The sequence below is a fragment of the Mytilus californianus genome, unplaced genomic scaffold (genome assembly GCF_021869535.1).
Source record: "Mytilus californianus isolate M0D057914Y unplaced genomic scaffold, xbMytCali1.0.p SCAF_8, whole genome shotgun sequence".
Classification (NCBI taxonomy): domain Eukaryota; kingdom Metazoa; phylum Mollusca; class Bivalvia; order Mytilida; family Mytilidae; genus Mytilus; species Mytilus californianus.
This window is the reverse complement of record NW_026262734.1, coordinates 88,384,112-88,406,662: the sequence shown is the minus strand read 5'-3', so window position 1 is coordinate 88,406,662 and position 22,551 is coordinate 88,384,112. Positions and strand designations below refer to the sequence as shown.

At 32.6% G+C, this 22,551-nt stretch overlaps 1 protein-coding gene across 1 annotated transcript in view; it reads left to right on the top strand.

The window, feature by feature from the left end:
- Positions 1-2,644: 2,644 nt before the first annotated feature.
- Positions 2,645-22,551, top strand: part of LOC127712193 (kielin/chordin-like protein) — a 42,196-nt gene continuing 22,289 nt past the window's right edge. Inside the window, exons 1-10 of the mRNA XM_052218492.1 lie at positions 2,645-2,711; positions 4,864-4,962; positions 5,575-5,603; positions 8,662-8,678; positions 13,035-13,127; positions 13,338-13,358; positions 14,571-14,663; positions 15,407-15,427; positions 18,375-18,467; positions 19,172-19,192. Of these exons, the coding sequence (XP_052074452.1) occupies positions 2,688-2,711; positions 4,864-4,962; positions 5,575-5,603; positions 8,662-8,678; positions 13,035-13,127; positions 13,338-13,358; positions 14,571-14,663; positions 15,407-15,427; positions 18,375-18,467; positions 19,172-19,192 (511 nt within the window). The 5' untranslated portion in view covers positions 2,645-2,687. The remainder of the gene's footprint in view (positions 2,712-4,863; positions 4,963-5,574; positions 5,604-8,661; positions 8,679-13,034; positions 13,128-13,337; positions 13,359-14,570; positions 14,664-15,406; positions 15,428-18,374; positions 18,468-19,171; positions 19,193-22,551) is intronic.

Sequence of the window (22,551 nt, the reverse complement as noted above, 5' to 3'; positions counted from 1 at the left end):
CGTGGTGACCATGATAGTACATTGCATAGTACATCTATATTCACGTGCACACATGGTACGATCTTTCGGGGACAATTTGCTCGTTTATGACACGTCATTTCTGAATGACCAAACGCTTAGCTACTTTATTTTCGTTTTATAGCATGAAAACAATAAAAGAGGAATGTGCAACCCATCATAAATTTGAAATGGATCAGTATTTTGAGATCCTTATTATAAGTAACTACGACATTGTCAGGATAATAACCTAGCGTCAATATGAAAGAAATTAAAGTGGTTCATACATTCATCCGTATAAAAGCGGCACATGTATTTTATTTTATCCTTATATTTTTCATAGTGCGGTACAAGTGCTGCATGCATAAAGAATATTACTTAACACAAATTATTAGTATAATATTTCGACCCCACTATTTGAAATTCACAAAATACTTATTTAATTATTTCGACCACAAATCATTGTTTTTTACGTTCGTAGTAACGTAGTACATTCCATTGTCGGTCACCTGTGTCAATTCACGTGCACACAACAATTGTTGTTGTATTTAAATCTTTCGGCCAATGAAATGAGACGTTACAAGTTGTTTGTTTGTGATACGCCAGAATGTTATCAATGAATTATCAATCGCTAAACTTGACTGCATTTCAGTGAACGTTCTTTACTTGTGTTTTCGTTATGTTTTGATTATCAATTTTTATGATATCGCACGTTCTTTCAGCAAAAAAAAAGAAGGATTTAAATGGCTTTAAAAGTTACAATGCATGTGTTGATTATTATCTTTTTTTTCGGACGTCAAAGCGATTTAACAATTGCGGTTGCATGTCCAATTATGTCATCTTTTAACTTTTTTCTGGTCAAAATATTTTAGAACGAATGCATGATCAACTTTAAAAAGTGTGCGTACACAAAACATATAGACAAAATATACTTCTGTCCTGTCTTTTTCGTACTTGCAAGTTATTCGACAATAAAAAGGCTATTTGGATCAAGCCTTGTGGAATTTGCATTTACGTTTTTGAATAGGTAAAATGTATAGTTTGGTGAACTTTTCTGCTAACTACTATACTTGTGAAAAACCCTTGGCAACAGAAACATTTTCAGCTTTTTTTTTAATCGACCTAATTTACATAGTAATGGACGACTTCGTACATTTTATGATCGCAAATAAAATATGTATATAATATACTGTGCACTGTAGTTCGTATATATACTGAAACCCTTTGGCAACCCCACAGTTTAAATGTTTATAATAAATACGTCGTGAGTTGTGGGCATTACAGACGAACGCTCACCTAATCTGACCCAGTCAATGGGATATTTTAGCGCGCCAATCAATGGTCTGGCCTACACTGTTTTGCACATGATTCTAGATATATGAGCAGTTTTATACATGTATGGTTTTTCGTAAAATTCTTACTTGTTATACAAAAAAATGAAACATTTTTATTTTCGTAGGTTAAAATTCATCTTCTAAGTGCACATTGAATGCTTTTTTTTTGCTAAAAAATGTGGCTTTGATATGTAGAAAGTGGTCAAGTTGCATGAATACGTTGTCACCAAAACTATGAAATTAATTCTTAAACAGTTTTCTCATAGTTGTGTACGTCTTCTTTAGTTTCAGTGCCATGTCTTTGCAAGGTTGAAGCTATTTAAGGAATGACTGTAATATTTTTCTGTCTATGAAGAAATAACATCAAAAATGTGGTGCACACTGAATAACCCGCGTAGCGGGTTATTTTAAAGTGTGCACCACATTTTTAATGTTATTTCGCATAGACAGAAAAAATATAACAGTCATTTCTTATAATTTAATTCTAAATTTCATTTTAAACCGGAGTAAACCATGAAAAAACGTTGATGACGTCACGGTCACATGACAAAATTATGTCTATGAGCTGATAAACAAAACAACGTCAGCCAATCAGAAGACGCGTTACATCCAAAATTAAATTATTAATTGATAGCTTCAGCCTAGTAGGTTGTACATGTAGTGGTAATAGTAAATTCTAGATACAGAGATAATTTAATAACAACAGCACCACACTCTGCTATGTAGTGTTGAAAAATTATGTCATCATGGTCTCTTTTTTTTTCTTTCATATTTAGGTAAAAAAATATTCCTTGATTTTTTTTTCAATTTATTTGTAAACGAGAATATACAATATTACAGTTATTTTATTTCTCTTTTGCACCGTGTTGAAGGCCTCACTGTGACATTTAGATGAAGAACAGCAACAAAAGCGTTGTTCCCTTGCTTTTTGTGTGTTTTTTGCTGTGTATGTTCTGATTTTGTGTCATGGATGTATACCCTATATCCTTTGTTTTTTCTATAATAATATGATCACATTGACCTTTCACCTTTGACACTGTCAAAAATGCCAATATGATAATAAAAAGTAGAACCAATATCTTCATGATTTTCGAATAGAACAGGTCAAACAGAGACCTTATCATACCTCTTTTTTCCTGAAAGGTCGAAGTCGTTTATATTGATTGATTGATTGATTGGTGTTTAACGCAACTTTCAGCAATATTGTGCTATCTGGCGGTGGTAAGTTTTTATTGGTGAAGGAAACTGGCTTGCCCGGAGAGAACCTTCGGTATGAAAACTGACAATTTCAGTCAATTTCAATTGGAGTCGAGCGCACCTGCCACGTGCGGAAGTCGTTTATAAGAAATTCATTCAATGGTGGATTGTTTGTTGTATCATGTAACAGTCATACAGTCATATTAATCTGTACAAACAAGTCGAAGATACCGGGGCTAGCGATAAAGTTGTAAGTTAAAGAATAACAAACAACACCAAAAGCAAAAAAAAAAAGTTGACCAAACAAAAAACCACAAAACACTGCACAGAAAACCCCCCTTCCGCCGCCCCCCCCCCCTGCCCCCCCCCCCCCCCCCCCAAATAAAAAAAAAAAATAAAATAGCGGTTATTAAATAGAGGCGCTTGTCGTGATAATATATTTTATTTTAAACATGGGGTTAAATAATACTTTGCATAATTGGTGATTGCATGAAAGTTGAAACGATAGGGTTAGGCTACAACATTTGGAACATCAGCCTCAGGGATGTTTCCCTAAAGTTTACAAATTAAAATTAGTAAGGCGTTCGTATAAACTCATCAAAGTTACCAGACTTATTCATTTAGTATACCGTGCGCATTTTGTATGCCATACACATTAAGTATGCCATACGCATTTTGTATGCCATACGCATTTAGTATACCATATTTTGTCGAAATTAGACTAATAAACGGCATTCAAATCAAATTAGTTGGAAAACGAAATAAATGACGGAGTTGAATGGAATTCGACACGCAAAATTGATTTATTTTTGTGATCATTGAATTTATTAAAATTGGCAGCATGTTTATTGCTTTAAATACAGAGTAAAGAAGCCATTCAACATAAATTGACCAATAAGATTCTGAAGGACAATCACATGTATTCACAAGTTACATTAGTGATTACAAAAAAGCGATCAAAATGTAAAAGGTTAATAAGCTGAAACGCTTCATCTTCGACAATGATGCCAAGCTGTCATTACCCATTTACGATTGGTTCCGATATCTAACAATATGAGGAAAAAAAAGTCAAAACAATTTAAGAAGAATTGTGCCTGTGCCTGGGGTAGCAATCTCCGGTTTTGTCAAATTGACAAAATTTATCAAACTATGCGGGTAAATGCTCACTTTACAGATAAAAAAAAACTCGATATGTTACAACCATGTCGAAAACGTTTTTTTTTTCTGCGTCCCACATGCACGTCTGAATATGATATGTAAATTAAAATAAATAAATGAAAAACAGAAATATTCAGAGCATAAAATGTTCACTAGTAAATACACAATGTACACAGAGGGAATACTGGTATATGAAACTAAATTAAAATTTTGTCTTAAATGAAGAGTAACACATTTCCAAAGTAATTACTAGTCTCCAATCCTGAAAAAAAAATTAACAAGACTGAGCACAATATATTTTTAACAAATTGCAGCAGATGATACTAAAACCAACAAATGTTAATGACCTAGGGATAAATATCTAAATTAGAAATTTAGAATAAAACATGCATTGTCTTCAAGGCATGTAACATCTGTGTTTGACATATTAGCAAACATCGAACTACCAGCCATCAGACAACATATCATTCTATAATTATACAACTGACTTCGACTAAAAAATAACTTTCTCCCAACATGTATAGTATTAGGTGAATTTGAGTGTTTTTCTTTGTTGTCAAATATGTTTTTCTTTATAAAAAAATAGGACAAATTCCTATCACTTAAAATTTAAGGGCATTCAACACAGTTGAAGGGGAGATAATGACGTTGCTAAATTAAATGTAAAATGTGTTTTTTTCGCGACGTCAAACTGTGAAATATCGGGGAAAGATTTTTTTTTCGACTGATTTTAATCATTTAATAGCTCGAAAAAGGGTACATCGACCTCTCTTTTTAAAAATGACACTTGGATCGATTATGTATGAAGATTAGTTGTACAATCTTTTATGAAAAAATCACCCCAAACCCCAATCCAACCCAAACCAACCCACAACTACATAATATGAAATATTACTTTTACATTGAAACAGCAACTTTCGTTAACCTTGAAACTGCTACATTGCCTCGGTTTGTGACAACTGTTTAAATTTCTATATTGGAAATGGAAAAAGGAAATTGAATAAACTGATAACCTTTTGTATAGCTTTTAAGCATTTTGCATGATTTACATATGAATAAATTATTTAAGGCGACACATAATGATAGTAGTAAAAGCTCCAGGAAATTTGTTAATCTAACTACCGTTACCTCTGGTGATATGTTGCTATATTTAACATAAACGCATTGGTATAAATAGATTGAAATACAAGCCGCACATCACTCGAGAAATTCTCAATATCTGGAAAAGATGTCACGTGTTCTGTTTGCAGTTGCATTGGTTGTCCTCGTGTCTCAGGTATGTATGAGTTTTTTTTTAGAAATAAATGCATTCTTGGTAATAGTTTTTGAAAGTTTATTTTAAAACGTGACTAGATTTGATGTAAAATTCATGTAAAGAATGTTTGGCGATTACAATTTGAAATCTTCTATATCATTTTTATGCCATCTGTTTTTTATAATGGGAATTTAATTTAATCACTGAAATGTATATGGGATTGAAAAACTTCAAAATAAAAATCGAGAGGAAAATTGATGAACAAGGCAACTTTTGTTTTTTGTTTGGCTGTCGTGTTCATTAAGTTTTTTTTAAATGAAATGTTTGCCCAACAGCACCTTCATTTTCAAGAACTTAAATGAACTACAATAATTTGAAGGAAAGAAAAAATAACCACACACACACCTTAAGAAAATGTGTCTTTATTCGTTTTTTGGTTTCACAATTCATTGTTGTTGCTATGTGTATAATTCTTGAAAACCTTGTGTGAAACAGATATATGTCGACAAGTTTTGAATACAACAATAGCTAAAGCCATGATTTTAAAGAATTATTAACACCTTATATTTTAAAGTAAACGATTCACATGTATATTTGTGTTGCTGCTGTACTCATAATTATTCTAAATTACAGGTGCTTGGAAAAAGCGCACTGGATGCAAGGTAGGACCATTTATCTATATTTAATAATTAAGACTGAAGATAATTATATGATTATATGCATTTTCAATAACTCGGAATATGTTCAGACATCCTTACAGATAAATTTACTCTATAATCGCGATTAATCCTCGAACCCTTCTGGAGCACCTGGTATCGACCAAAGAATTAGATGGAGTTCGTGTTGCTCAGTGTTAAGGGAGCTACCATTTGATTTTTATGGGGGGGGGCTAGGATGAAATTTGAAAAAAATAGGCAGGACAGGATTTTTGAGTAAAAAAAAAGGCAGGATGAGATTATTAGCAAAAAAAAAGGCAGAATGACAATTTATGTAAAACAAAAAGTCAGGATAAACTAAAAAAAAAAAAAGGCAGGACCGAATAGAGTGAAAAATAAAAAGGCAGGACCGAATAGAGGTAAAAATAAAAAGGCAGGACAAAAATTTTCATCCTAGCCCCCCCCCATAAAATCAAATGGTAGCTCCCTAAGTGTTCTATGCTGCAGTGTTTCAAAAACTTGTTTGTCTTTCCGCCGTCTTTCTTTCTTAGCCATGACATTGTTAGTTTATCGTTTGGCTGAACACTTATGAGTTTTGAATGCCCCCTTGGTATGCTGCCACTCTTTTTGAATAACAACAGAGAACAAGTCCCCTGGTGTAAAATTTATTGTTTATGGAAAATTACAACAAGGGACAAGAAATAGTGACAGAAAACCTGGCGAACAATCTTGCCACTGCAAAAAGTTATTTAAGAACTAATTTCATTTTGATATTGCAGTGATATTCTCAATTACGATTTGAACAAAATTATTACAAAATGTAAAATATTTATTATGATACCATCTCCTTTTTTCCAAATGGAAATTATTGCGTTGAAATAAGAAATCGACAAATATTTTTTTTCTCCTAAAAAAGTCGGTGCAACATGCACATAACTATTATTTTAAACATAAAGTAGTGGGTGCAGCACAATAAATTTGTAGCAATTGCAAAGTAACAATATTTTGTTTTCGCTTGCAAAGCAGTCCAACGGAAAACCATTTGGAGAACATTGTAGTCGGAAACAAATTTAACAGCAGTGATTCAAAATTTTCAATCTTCACAGATCAATTAATTTTCTTTTTGACCAGAAATTGTACACATAGAATCCTTTGGCTTTAAATTTTGTTTTACTAGCACCAAAGTTTGATAACTTTCGCACTTTATGACATTAGTTAAAAATCTGACCGCATGCATAGCATAAATTGTCTTTCCGGGTCTGGAAGGGGGGGGGGGGGGAGGGGGGAGGAGTTTAGGGTATCCTTCATTTATTTATTCTTTAAATAGTTAGGTCCTGTTTCTATATTCTTTATATTATTGCCCATAATTCTTTACTCTTTTTTTTTTCCTATTTCTTTATTCTTTATTTTTTGGTGATTTTTTTCTGCAGATTTTGTCCTTTATTCTCTATTCTATAAACCCCATCTAGCCCCTCATATAACATGTACATCGTGAGAATAATACTTATTCATATATGTATAGAAGGTATGTGGGTCATACGTTAATAAGACAGCCACCCAACGACACGCAAAACATCCAAAATCAATTCCATCGATCAGTATCCGATTATATATATCAGAATTTTACTAAAAAATGGCAGTATCCACGAAAGTCATGTTTAAATTTGAAAACTGAAAAACCCTGAACATGCAGTTATTTTATATGAAGCAATGGAAACATATGTTTCGTGTTATTTCTAGAATTCAAATGAGCGTAATTAACGGCAACAAACTCAATTTATTCTGGGCTGACCTGATTTGTTTATAGTGAATATTTGTTCCGTAAATTCTCATTTCGTACTTATTTTAATATGTTAATGCTTAAATCTTGAATGTTACTTCTTCTACATACTCACAATCACAATTTCCATCCTTTTTCTACAATTTGTAGTCGTACAGTCACGTTATAGTACGGTCGTGATAGTAATTAATTGGTTGCCTGCGTTCACATTTGGCTTTTGGGACTAATTTGAGTTCATTTGTCTACCTGCAACACTGTTTCCCTCTCTTTATCGTGATGCTGGCATATATCGCTAAAACGTCTGTGCGATCTCTGTTTCTAGAAAGGGTGACTTGGGAATAAAAATGTGCATGGTCACATTTGGTTTTCTTCTTGCCGACAGTAAAACCCTTGCCAAAGTGGGACGTCGTTTGGCTGTGCAAGATGTATAAGTACGCCACCACGTCCGGTCAGAATAGGGACGTTAACTCAGATGCCTTGTTAAGAGGGAGTACCACGCTCTCTGCACGTTAAGAGTCCTTCCAAAAACGATTTGAGGGGTCCGTAGGTTTCTCATTGCAAAAAGTCTGTCCCTATGCAATAAACCCTTGTTTTCCATACTTCACGACCTTCATCCGGGACGACCCCTTTTACAAGACTTACCTATTGTATTCATTGTTAATATTTTAAGGTCCTGACTATGCATGTAATATTTGCCATTGGATGATAAAGAAAACAATAATCAATCAATCAATCAATCACAGTTGTCGGTGTGCCAAGATTTGTTGATGTTTTGGTAAACAAGCTTTCTTTTTTAAAAGAACTGTATACGCCTGCGCTTCAAATGAATTTTGTAGGACCGATACAAATTCAATTTAAAAAAAAGTAACTAACCGTGAATATGACGTAGGCTTTCTCGTTTGAAGTTTACAATTGTCATGTCAGGCCTTTTAAAGCTTGCTTTGCGGAATGGGCATTTCTCATTATTGACGGTCGTACGGTGATCTATAGGTTCAAACTACTATGTCATTTGGTCTCATTGGCGATCATATCACATCTTCTTAATTTTGTATTGCTTGTTAGAAATAATTTTATACTAAGCAGAATAGTGTGTCACTAAAGTTTTCTTAGCTGTTGCTTGTTAGAAATAATTTATTCCGAGCAATTTAATAAGCTTTCTCACTTAGGTTCTATAATGCATCTATATTTAAGTATTTCTGGTTGATTCAATATGTATAAACTTGTAACGGCCATATATTTTATAGCAACGATTGTTTGTAACAGTTTGTTTTTGAATTATTTCAGCATAGAGAAGCGGGATGGTAAGATAAATTATTTAAATAAAAAAAATATAAATATCTTCTTGAATAAAACGCAAAATTTGGGCTATACGTCAAGGGATTAAATGATAAAAAAAAGAGAGAATAGATTGAAGAAAAAAAAATGAAATTAAAAAGGTCACACTGAAACATAGTCTTATCAGATCAGCAGCATGTGATGGTCAACAATATACAAGAGTAAATATCAGGTCTACATCGCTTGAGTGGAGACAATCTGTCAATAAGTTCACAGTTGAGCGAGATAAAAATGGCGAGGGTTGATATCTTTTAAAGAACTAACTTAACCCTGTCCTAATTATGTTAATGTGCCTGTAACAAGAGAGGAACCTTATCCGTATTTGTCTTCATTTATATCTGAATATGTTTTGTCATTAATAAACTTTATTGTTGCTTTTGGTCAAACATAGCCCTTTTTATACAATGTTTGACTCTAGACACCTCTAGGAGCCTTTTAGTAGGCTGTGTTCTTAGGTGACGTCTCATTGTAGACTAACCCCATTTAACCAATGATGAAAACTCCTCGTACATGTAAATCAATTTTGAATTAACAAACCAAGATTAAAAGAAAAACTTAGGGAATCGCGTAAGCTTAAAACGGATCAAGCTCTCGGAAGGGTTCACAGGGTAAGCGTCTCCTGCATTCATGCGGTGCGTGTTTCAGACACCGGAAAATAAGTCTCTCATAATGTGTGATATAGACGCACCGGAATTGGTCAACTAATTTGTGATGGGGACAGAAAACTGGTGTAGTGTTGATTGATAGCGTACTTACAGACCCAACAATTTGAGATGATGACAGGAAAAGCGGGATTTTCTCGCTGCGTTGAAGACCCATTGTTGGCCTTGTTTTCTGCTCTTTGGTCGGGTTGCTGTCTCTTTGACACATTCCCCGTTTCCGTTCTAAATTCTATTGTGTAGTGTCGATTTATGTAGCAATTCCTCATGGCCTTGCTGGAGGAGTTTTTGCGTTAGAACAAAGGAAATATTTTTAAGTAGTCTTGTGTAGGAGGAATGGCTTGTGGTTTATGTGCAAGTAGATGCCCAGGAGGATATACAAAACCTGTAGATGAAAGAGGATGTCTAAAGTGTGATGTTTGCGTGAAAGATGGTTTGTACTTCATTTTTATTATAAACCTATCTATTGACTTTGTGTGATCAAATATTATTTCAAGATGAGCATACTCCGAACGATAAACAAACGCTCATAGGAGATCTTGTAATGTTTTAAGGTACTAGACTATATACTATTTGAAAAGACCCGTATGTTTTGTGCCAAGCAAAAGTCGTGACTTTCAAACATCGTAAAAGTTATTAAATTGTTTGGAACACTTACATGTAGATACGATCTAGATATTGTTTCTTAATCACAGCTAGTGTATATCAATCACTTTTGAAAAAATCTTTTTTTACAATTTTACAAATGAAAATTGTTATCATAAATTTCATGAATAAAGATATACATGTATTGTTTAAAATACAGTTAACAGTTTATGATCTAGTTTGAACAATTACACAGGTTTTTGAAACTCTCATGCAATGATTAATGATATAGTAGCATAATACAAAAAGGGGATCACAGAAATAGCAAAAACAAAAACATCCAAAAACCCAAACTTCACAGTACATCTCATTAAGCACCAACATCCGACCCCCAAAAAACCCAAAAAAAAAAAAACAAAGAAAAACAACAGCGAACAAAATATGATCCACATAGCCTGAATTGATAGACACAAAATGTGATGGGTTACATGTCAATCAGTTTTACATCCATATGGTATCCCTATTTGCTTTTTTATATCTATGTCATAAAACTAAAACACACAATACAAAAACGTGCACAGTGCAACCACAAAAAGGATGCTAGCGACAAGAAGTGTATACAATGTTATCATTGCTACAGGAAGCTACTTATAGTTGTTACATATTTCAGTAAAGTTCATCGTAAACCAGTTTGTTTCGTAACGAAACTAACAAAAAACTCCGTCAGAAATATCAGTCCACAGTGGGTTATATCCCTTAGAATGTTATTCTTGTAGTTGTCGTAAAAGTTTAAGGATTGATTTTCTGTTACGACTTTTAAAGATGGAAATAAGAAATCAGTATTGAAAAGTATTGAGTTAGAATGCAACAATAACATGATAGCCATGCAGATTTCTCCTGGTACCATTTTTGAATATATTTGTATCTTAACAATAATCCATTTCGCTAGAAAAAATATCTGCGATAAAAAAAAAGCTGCAGTGTTTTTTATAAAATAAAGAGATATTTCCGGTTAAACGGTATATGAAGCAGGACATCTAGAGTTGTATTAATGCAATAGTTGCTTACCTGAGTACATTTCTAATACTACTCTATGGTCGGGTTGTTGTCTCTTTGACACATTCCCCATTTCCATTCTCAATTTTACAAATGTAAGTAATGACATTCATTGAATAGAGGTAGGACCATTTTCCCAAGGAAATTCACAGAAGTGCTATTTTCCTGGCATTTCAATCAAGGGTCATTTTCCCCATTGTATTTCACAAAAGGGTCAATGTTTAAAAAGTTTGCCAGAGTTTGCTTAAATTTACAGCATATTACATACAGCCTTATGTGCGTGATTTGAGCTTTTAACAATATCATGGCGTACTTCTTAATATCTTAATATTTTATAAAATTTAAAACTCCAGTAGCTAGTGATGGCTCCAATCTGAAATGTTTGGTAGATTTTGGTAGATTCAGTGTATTTAAGTTAAATGAATTGAAGGATATTCATAACAAAAATCGAAATCATATTGGAAGAAATACTACGAATTATATTTCAGATAGAAAGGATATCCTTTAAATCAAAAACTTACAAAAACATGTACAATTTACGCTATTTTATTAGAACGGTCTTCAACAGCTATGGATAGAGCTGAATAACTTTAAAACATTTTGTATATTTTTTTATATGCGTAGATTCTTAGATGTATATCATTGGCACTCTTTTATATTAAAGTTTCAGGATATTGTTAAACCAAGTTCGGTTTGCAACCCACATGCAGTGACTAAAATTCAGTGGAAATTTATTCTAAATACTTGTTGTAAATCCTTGATGTCTGAATTTGTAAACGGTAGTGAAGGGTACTATGTGACTAGCATTGACTAGACTGTACATGATTTCATGGTTATAATCTGTTAATACGGTTTATATTTTTCATTTTGCAGTTAAAAGAGATGGTAAGATTACGTAACTCGTTTATGTATTTATAAAATAACAAACACAGAAAATGTTGTCTATCTTAACAAATATATCCTTATATCTGTTATACATATCTTATGAGGGTCTGGATGGGGAGGATGTTTTATGTAAAATCTAATATGTATTCTAGCACATACTGATTAATACTACAAATATACACGGACTTAATAGTACTGAACCGATACGTGCTATTACTACCCTCTAGCTCTGAATCACTTGGAATATTCATATTAAGTATAAGAACCAGACAATCTTGATAGAACGTATAGCCACTCTGCCAATCATATCACTCAAAGTTAAGTTTTATTGTTTTGTACTTACCTTACAATTTTAACATGTTTGGACCATGCTAATATCAAGCTTATGGGCTTTGCTCATTGTTGAAGGCCGTACGGTGACATATAGTTGTTAATTTCTGTGTCATTTGGTCTCTTGTGGAGAGTTGTCTCATTGGCAATCATACCACATCTTCTTATTTATATATTATGATACCAATGTAGAACCAAACATTATCAAAATATTTAGAAAATGTAACCAGATATTTTGAATCAGGTGTTAAAAAAAAAAAATAAGCCATTTAACGACGTGCATATTCAAAAGTATAAAAACTGTAACGACTTAATGGATACAGACTGTGACAACAGAACACTTTGACTTCGTTTATACTCTGTTGACGTATCTACCAAAATGAATAATAATCCATGTAAGCAAAGCGTGGATAGAGGATAAGTATGTCAATCAAATTGAAACCCATTGTGTACATGTTATATGTATGTTATCAGTAATATTAGAAAATATTGTCAAAGAATGACATCATTTAAAATATGAAACTCGAAATGCATTTGTTGACATTGCACACTAATTCAGTAATAATCGGTATCCGAAGTTGGCTAAAGGAAATTAACATCGTTGTCTTTAAAGCGATCTGTTGTTTAATGATGTCGTGGATTCTTTAAATATAAGAACAGTGGACATGTTTCTTTGCTTTATCTGTAAATCATATACTACATGTAGTACCTGTTTGTTTTCTATGTCAAGGTGCAATTTATTTTAAATGAGGACACAGTATGTGAAACAGATGAATGTATAATCCACTTTGTATTATATTATTGTAGTAGGATGTCCCGATTGTTATCTGGATTGTGGGGAGGGATCTTCACCAAAAATGGAAGGTGGATGTCCTAGCTGCACAGAATGCGTCAAAAATGGTAGGTCTTTGTGAAATGATAATTATAAGGTGATATATTTCAAACCAAGTGTCTGAAATTCAGGGGAAATGTATTCTATATATTCATTCCACATAGTCCCTTATATCTGATTTTTTTAAACGGTAGGAAAAGGCTGAAATTGACTTGTGTGTGAACGATTTGAAGGTTAGAATATTATATTAATGCGGTTAATATTTTTTATTTTTGCAGCGAAAAGAACTTCACCTCCTGGTAAGCAAAAGTATATTATATATGTATGTATAAATTAGTAAGAACAGAAAATGTTGTCTATCTTGTGAAATATATCATTATATTTGTATTGCATATATATTCATATAAGGGTCTGGATTGCAAGGCTGTTATATGTACATCTACTATGTATTCTCGCACATACTGAGTGATATTTCAAGTATATAGGAAATTAATAGTTCTGAACCAAGACGTGCTTGAACTGCCCTCTTTTGACCACTTGGAATATTCATGTTTGGTTTAAATGTTCAGTCTAAGCCAGACAATCTGGATAGTACTTATTGTTAATCTTCCTATTGGAAATCATTAAAAGTAAAGTTAATTTTTGTAACTTACTTTAAACAAAAAGATAAATGTTTTGCATCATGTTTATTTCAAAACTAATGATATCAATTTCGATCAATAACTATCATATGATTTAGAAAATATAACCGTTGATCGCCAATTTAAAACGTATTTATTGAAATTGATAACAAAATGTTAAGTGCTCCTTTAACGATTAAGCAAATGCAGACAAAAATAATGCCAAAAACATCAACTTAGCAAATATTCTTTTGCAGAATCTGCAGAAAACGAAAGCTAAATATCTTCACTAAATAGATTTGTAACGCGTCTTTTAATATGTCAAAGTAGAATTCTTTAAATTCCCTTTTTCAGAGTACTGTTTTTAAAGCCTTTTTGACCTTAAAAATTGCATTTGACCAATGTCCGAGGAAAACATAGCAAAGTTAAAAATGGGACAATTGAAACAACCCTAAATGTTCGTCATGCATATATTAATAATTATCATCGAAATTCCGAGGCGTTATAATGTCCGAGTTTTGCTTACAAGGATCTGGCAACACTCCATTCTACTTTCATTTTCAATACCTTACGAGATCGGCTGTTTATTGTCAAAATGAAACCCATCTTCTATACTGAAGGTTGAAATGCCTAATGAAATAATAACCAAAACAGAAAGTATAGCATGGTGTTTTTTGAACCTTATAAGCAAACCGTGAACAATGGATCTGTATTCAAATCAGATTGAAACCAATTGTGTACATGTTATGTGAAAGATATCGGATTCATATATAAATTTGCGGTTACATAAACAAAATATTGTCTTAGTGACACATTATTACAATTAGCGAAATTTTGTAACAAACATCAAGGAGATTAATGTAGTATCCACTTTTTATTTTATTATTGTAGTAGCATGTCCTATGTGCCATCTGGAATGTGGGGAGGGATCTTCTCCAAAAATAGTAAATGGATGTCCAAGTTGCACAGTGTGCGAAAAAGACGGTAAGTATTTATGAAATATTATTATAAACAGAACCATTTCAAACATGACAGTTTTCCCACATGGCAATCTACATAAAGGTAATTTTCGCCTTGTCATTTTACACAAGGAACATTTTTAATAGTTGGTCAGTTTTTGTTTATATAAACAGCATATGACAGCTTTGTGTGCGTATTTATTGATATTTTACAAAACTAAAAACTAAAGCTAGGGATGGCTCAAAACAGAAATGTTGATAGATTTTGTCAAAATTTAAATTAAACTACGAATAATTTGAAGATTAATCCTGAGGAAAAGTAAAATTCTTTTTTTATAGTTATGCTACGAATTATTTTTCAGAAAGAAAGGATTTCTTTCAAATAAAAATTTTACAAAAAATTTGCAATTAATTTCCGATATTTTATTTGAATTTTCACCAAGAGCTATAGACAGCGCTGAAGAACTTTGTATTTTTTATAAGCGTAGAATTATTGTCAATTCTTTAATGTATGTCATTTATACTCCTTTAAATTTTAATTCCTGTATATTGTTATACAATTTTTGAAATGAAATGATAATTATAAGGTGATATTTTTCAAACCAAGTGTCTGAAATTCAGGGGAAATGTATTCTATATATTCATTCCACATAGTCCCTTATATCTGATTTTTTTAAACGGTAGGAAAAGGCTGAAATTGACTTGTGTGTGAACGATTTGAAGGTTAAAATATTATATTAATGCGGTTAATATTTTTTATTTTTGCAGCGAAAAGAACTTCACCTCCTGGTAAGCAAAAGTATATTATATATGTATGTATAAATTAGTAAGAACAGAAAATGTTGTCTATCTTGTGAAATATATCATTATATTTGTATTGCATATATATTCATATAAGGGTCTGGATTGCAAGGCTGTTATATGTACATCTACTATGTATTCTCGCACATACTGAGTGATATTTCAAGTATATAGGAAATTAATAGTTCTGAACCAAGACGTGCTTGCACTGCCCTCTTTTGACCACTTGGAATATTCATGTTTGGTTTAAATGTTCAGTATTAGCCAGACAATCTGGATAGTACTTATTGTTAATCTTCCTATTGGAAATCATTAAAAGTAAAGTTAATTTTTGTAACTTACTTTAAACAAAAAGATAAATGTTTTGAATCATGTTTATTTCAAAACTAATGATATCAATTTCGATTAATAACTATCATATGATTAAGAAAATATAACCGTTGATCGCCAATTTAAAACGTATTTATTGAAATTGATAACAAAATGTTAAGTGCTCCTTTAACGATTAAGCAAATGCAGACAAAAAATATAAATCAATTGTTTTAAAAACAATTGTTAAACGGTCTTTCCCCTCCAAAACATGAATAATTGATTTTTTGATTGATTGATTGGTTGGTTGGTTGGTTGGTTGGCTAATATACTAATTAAACCCATTGATTGATTGGTTGGCTGATATACTAATTAAACCCATGGGATAGGGTCTCTTTAAACAAGCGAAAAAGAAACACATGCGATCTTGGACACCGTATTAAACAGATTTAATGATTAGTTGATTGGTTAGTTGGTTGATTGATTGATTGATTGATTGATTGATTGATTGGTTGATTGATTGATTGAAAGTCTGCATGGCACTCTCCCTCTCTTAGCGAGGCCTAGGACTTAAAGTTGATATTCTGACCGACGACGTGGCTGCGTACTTATACATCTTGCACTCCCAAACAGACAGCATAAGGATATCCTAAAGAATGAAAGTCCTGACATGTTCTTTTATTTAAAATTTACTCTTATTTTCTATTGGAACTCGTACTTCGTGGTTTCTTTTACGTGCTGTGTTTGCATTTTGTTTGAACTTGTAGGAAAAAACTGAGTAACATTTTGTCTTGGAAGTTTCACATTCTATATTTGGATATGGCATGTTTTATTCTAATTTTAGGTCCGCGCGCGCGAGGGTGTTTTGAAGTCACGTGACGTTCAAATATATATGTCTGGAGTTTAAATATTATTTCTTTTCAGGGGAGACCGTTGAACAGAGCACATGTGTATTGATCGGAGAAACACGATCACTATTGGTTTTATTATTTACAGGTCATTGAAGACGGATCATGCATGCATCTTACGTACACATGTTTACGGGAGCACAGATTTGTATTTTAGTGCATGATTAAAAAAATTAATTGTAGGATTTCAGCAATATTTACGATTTTTCTACGTCATGGAATTTTATTTCTCAATCAAGCGGACCGCGTCTAACGGGAACATGAATTGGAGCTGATTTTTGCAGGAATGAGTTTCTATTTAAGAAGTTTGTACATCAGAAGGATTGCATTTTTACAGTAAATGTACAGGACTGAACTTCAAGGCGAAATGGGATTCCTCAAGGTAGAAGGAAAAAAAAAAGAAAAAAAAGGGGGGGGGGTGTGGAGAATGGTTGAACTTGGTTGATAAATTAAGATAAGATGCATGTATACATCATGATAGCTGCAAAGTTTGAGGCTATAATTAGTTCATTTTGTTCATTTTACTATTTCAGTGGCATGGAACCCCTAAAACAATGACGCGTACCATTTTGACAAAAACTTTCCAGTTATATCATGTCGAGACTAACATTTTGGTCAAATTTTTTTTATACGGCTTACGGTTTACGTGTTACAAAAACATAACGACAAATTAAGTTGGTAAAGGCAGATAACTCCTTTAAGATCTCACTGGATCGCTTCGATCCAAATTAGACAAAAATTCCTGAGGATGTAACAAACAATTTAGAAAAAGAATTTTGTCGATATCTTTTTTTGTTACGAAGGAGATGCACACAGATGATAAACAGTAAATAGGGAGATAACTCTTAAAAAGAAAATGGTTCGGCTTAGCAGGGTGAAATTTAAAAGCGCATAAACTATACGATACAATATGAGAAATATCTAAGCGACATATTGCGAAACAAACATTTATCGCAAGAACAAAATTTGGCGGAAAAAAAAAAATAATAATAATAATCAGAACAAATACAATAGGTCTTTCCACAGAAAAGTGGAAAGACCTCATAATGCCAAAAACATCAACTTAGCAAATATTCTTTTGCAGAATCTGCAGAAAACGAAAGCTAAATATCTTCACTAAATAGATTTGTAACGCGTCTTTTAATATGTCAAAGTAGAATTCTTTAAATTCCTTTTTTCAGAGTACTGTTTTTAAAGCCTTTTTGACCTTAAAAATTGCATTTGACCAATGTCCGAGGAAAACATAGCAAAGTTAAAAATGGGACAATTGAAACAACCCTAAATGTTCGTCATGCATATATTAATAATTATCGTCAAAATTCCGAGGCGTTATTATGTCCGAGTTTTGCTTACAAGGATCTGGAAACACTCCATTCTACTTTCATTTTCAATACCTTACGAGATCGGCTGTTTATTGTCGAAATGCTACCCATCTTCTATACTGAAGGTTGAAGTGCCTAATGAAATAATAACCAAAACAGAAAGTATAACATGGTGTTCTTTGAACCTTATAAGCAAACCGTGAACAATGGATCTGTATTCAAATCAGATTGAAACCAATTGTGTACACGTTATGTGTAAGATATCGGATTCATATATAAATTTGCGGTTACATAAACAAAATATTGTCTTAGTGACACATTATTACAATTAGCGAAATTTTGTAACAAACATCAAGAAGATTAATGTAGTATCCACTTTTTATTTTATTATTGTAGTAGCATGTCCTATGTGCCATCTGGAATGTGGGGAGGGATCTTCTCCAAAAATAGTAAATGGATGTCCAAGTTGCACAGTGTGCGAAAAAGACGGTAAGTATTTATGAAACATTATTATAAACAGAACCATTTCAAACATGACAGTTTTCCCACATGGCAATCTACATAAAGGTAATTTTCGCCTTGTCATTTTACACAAGGAACATTTTTAATAGTTGGTCAGTTTTTGTTTATATAAACAGCATATGACAGCTTTGTGTGCGTATTTATTGATATTTTACAAAACTAAAAACTAAAGCTAGGGATGGCTCAAAACAGAAATGTTGATAGATTTTGTCAAAATTTAAATTAAACTACGAATAATTTGAAGATTAATCCTGAGGAAAAGTAAAATTCTTTTTTTATAGTTATGCTACGAATTATTTTTCAGAAAGAAAGGATTTCTTTCAAATAAAAATTTTACAAAAAATTTGCAATTAATTTCCGATATTTTATTTGAATTTTCACCAAGAGCTATAGACAGCGCTGAAGAACTTTGTATTTTTTATAAGCGTAGAATTATTGTCAATTCTTTAATGTATGTCATTTATACTCCGTTAAATTTTAATTCCTGTATATTGTTATACCATTTTTAGGTTATAACCGTGTGAATGAAATTCAGGGAAACCTATTCTATATATTCGAATATAGTCCCTGATGTCTGATTTTAGAAACGGTAGGGAAAGGTAGAAATTGACTCGGTTGTACACGAGTCAAAGTTAAGAATATGTTAATACATTTTGTTTTAATTTTTGCAGCGAAAAGAACTTCACCTCCTGGTAAGTATAAGTATTTTATTTATGTATTTATAAATTGATATGCACAGAAAATGTTGTCTATTTTGTACAATATGTCATTATATTTGTTATAAATATACATGTATATACATATGATGAGGGCCTGGGTTGGGAGGCCGTTTTATTGACATCTACTATTTATTCTCCCACATACCGATTGAGACTACACATATACAGGAACTTTTTAGTACCTTAACGAGACGTGTTATAAATGCCTGCCAGCCATGAACCTCTTAGAATATTCATATTTGGTTAATATATTCGGTATAAGAACCATACCCTGGAAAGTACTTAAAGAAAATTTGCCTGTTTGAGATCATTGAACGTAAATTTAATTTTTTCCTACTTTCCATTTAATTTATACATGTTTTGAATCATGCTAATAATTTGTACGTTTCGGAGTTTGGTGTGTCGTTCATTTGGCTGAATTAGAATACATATTTGTTTAGGGGCCAGAAGATGCCCGTCTCCGGGTGTGGTACTTTTTTAACGGGTTGAAGACCTATTGGTGGCTTTCGGCTGTTTTCTGCCTTTTGGTCGGGTTGTTGTCTCTTTGATACATTCCCTCTTTCCGTTCTCTATTCTAATCTCACACTAATGATATAAATTTCGATCAATAACCATCAAATGATTTAAAAAATATAACTCTTGATTTGGAATTGAAAATAAGCCATTTAATAGCGTATTGATTGAAATTGATAAAAAAAAGTTAAGTGCGCCTATAACGACTTAATAAATACAAACAAAAACAATGCCACCAACTTAAACTTAGTTAGATAAAGGCAACAGTAGTATACCGCTGTTCAAAATTCATAAATCGATTGAGAAAAAAACAAATCCGGGTTACAAACTAAAACTGAGGGAAACACATCAAATATAAGAGGAGAACTACGACACAACAGAAACACAACATTAAAATTTAACACACACAGAAACGAACTATAATATAACAATGGCCATTTTCCTGACTTGGTACAGGACATTTTAAGAAAAAAATGGTGGAATGAACCTGGTTTTGTGGCTAGCCAAGCCTCCCGCTTTTATGGCAATGTTAAATAAAACATTAAAATGACAACATTACATGACAGGACTAGAAAACAAATAAATGGGAGAAATTTATTAAAACTCTTCAAACAAATCTGCCGAAAATGAAAGCAACATATCTTCATTAAATAAATTTGCATCTCGACTTTTATTATGTGTAAATAGAATTCATTAAATACATTTTTTAGAACACTGTCTTTCATAATTAACTAACAACATTTGAATGACTTTCAAAATTGTGTTTGACGAATGTCTGAAGAACACTTAGCAAGGTTAATAATTGGATAATTAAAACAACCCTGAATGTTAGTTAATCACATATTAATACATATCATCAAAATTTTGGAGCGAAAAAAGACAAGTTTCATATATTTCCATGGAGAAGTAAAAACATTATCAGTCTGAATAGAATACAGATTCTGTGTCTGCGTTTAACTAATGCTAATGGCTATGCTCCGTTTTACTTTTTTTGTTAAATGCATTACGGGATTGGCGTTTGTTTTTTTTTTTGTCGTTAAGATACACATCTTCAAAACTGTAGGTTGAAATTTAAGTGCCCAATGTTATACTTACCAAAAAGTATAAGGTGGTGTTTTTTTAGCTCACCTGACCTGAAAGGTCAAGTGAGCTTTTCTCATCACTTGGCGTCCGTCGTCCGTCGTCCTGCGTCCGTCGTCCGTAAACTTTTACAAAAATCTTCTCCTCTGAAACTACTGGGCCAAATTTGACCAAACTTGGCCACAATCATCATTGGGGTATCTAGTTTAAAAATGTGTCCGGTGACCCGGCCAACCAACCAAAATGGCCGCCATGGCTAAAAATAGAACATAGGGGTAAAATGTAGATTTTGGCTTATATCTCTGAAACCAAAGCATTTAGAGCAAATCTGACATGGGGTAAAATTGTTTATCAGGTCAAGATCTATCTGCCCTGAAATTTTCAGATGAATCGGACAACCCGTTGTTGGGTTGCTGCCCCTGAATTGGTAATTTTAAGGAAATTTTGCCGTTTTTGGTTATTATCTTGAACATTATTATAGATAGAGATAAACTGTAAACAGCAATAATATTCAGCAAAGTAAGATCTACAAATAAGTCAACTTGACCAAAATGGTCATTTGATCCCTTATGGAGTTATTGCCCTTTATAGTCAATTTTTAACCATTTTTCGTAAATTTTTGTAATCTTTTACAAAAATCTTCTCCTTTGAAACTACTAAGACAAATTTAACCAAACTTGTCCACAATCATCATTTGGGTATCTAGTTTAAAAAATGTGTCCGATGACCCCGCCCGCGAACCAAGATGGCCGACATGGCTAAAAAATAGTACTTAGGGTAAAATGCAGTTTTTAGCTCATATCTCTGAAACCAAAGCATTAAGAGCAAATCTGATGAGGATAAAATTGTTCATTAGGTCAAGATCTATCTGCCCTGAAATTTTCAGACCAATCAGGAAACCCGTTGTTGGGTTGCTGCCCCTGAATTGGTAATTTTAAGGAAATTTTGCCGTTTTTGGTTATTATCTTGAACATTATTATAGATAGAGATAAACTGTAAACAGCAATAATGTTCAGCAAAGTAAGATCTACAAATAAGTTAACTTGACCAAAATGGTCAGTTGACCCTTTAAGGAGTTATTGCCCTTTATAGTCAATTTTTAACCATTTTTCGTAATTTTTTGTAATTTTTTACAAAAATCTTCTCCTCTGAAACTACTAAGACAAATTTGACCAAACTAGTCCACAATCATCATTAGGGTATGTAGTTTAAAAAATGTGTCCGATGACCCCGCCCGCGAACCAAGATGGCCGACATGGCTAAAAAATAGTACATAGGGTAAAATGAAGTTTTTGGCTCATATCTCTGAAACCAAAGCATTTAGAGCAAATCTGATGAGGATAAAATTGTTCATTAGGTCAAAATATATCTGCCCTGAAATTTTCAGACCAATCAGGCAACCCGTTGTTGGGTTGCTGCCCCTGAATTGGTAATTTTAAGAAAATTTTGCAGCTTTTGGTTATTATCTTGAATATTGTTATAGATAGAGATAAACTGTTAACAGCAATAATGTACAGCAAAGTTAGATCTACAAATAAGGCAACATGACCAAAATTGTCAATTGACCCCTTAAGGAGTTATTGCCCTTTATAGTCAATTTTTTACAATTTTCATAAATTTTGTAAATTTTTGTAAATTTTTACAAAGTATTTTCCACTGTAACTACCGGGCCAAGTTCATTATAGATAGAGATAATAGTAAGGAGCAAGAATGTTCAGTAAAGTAAGATCTACAAACAC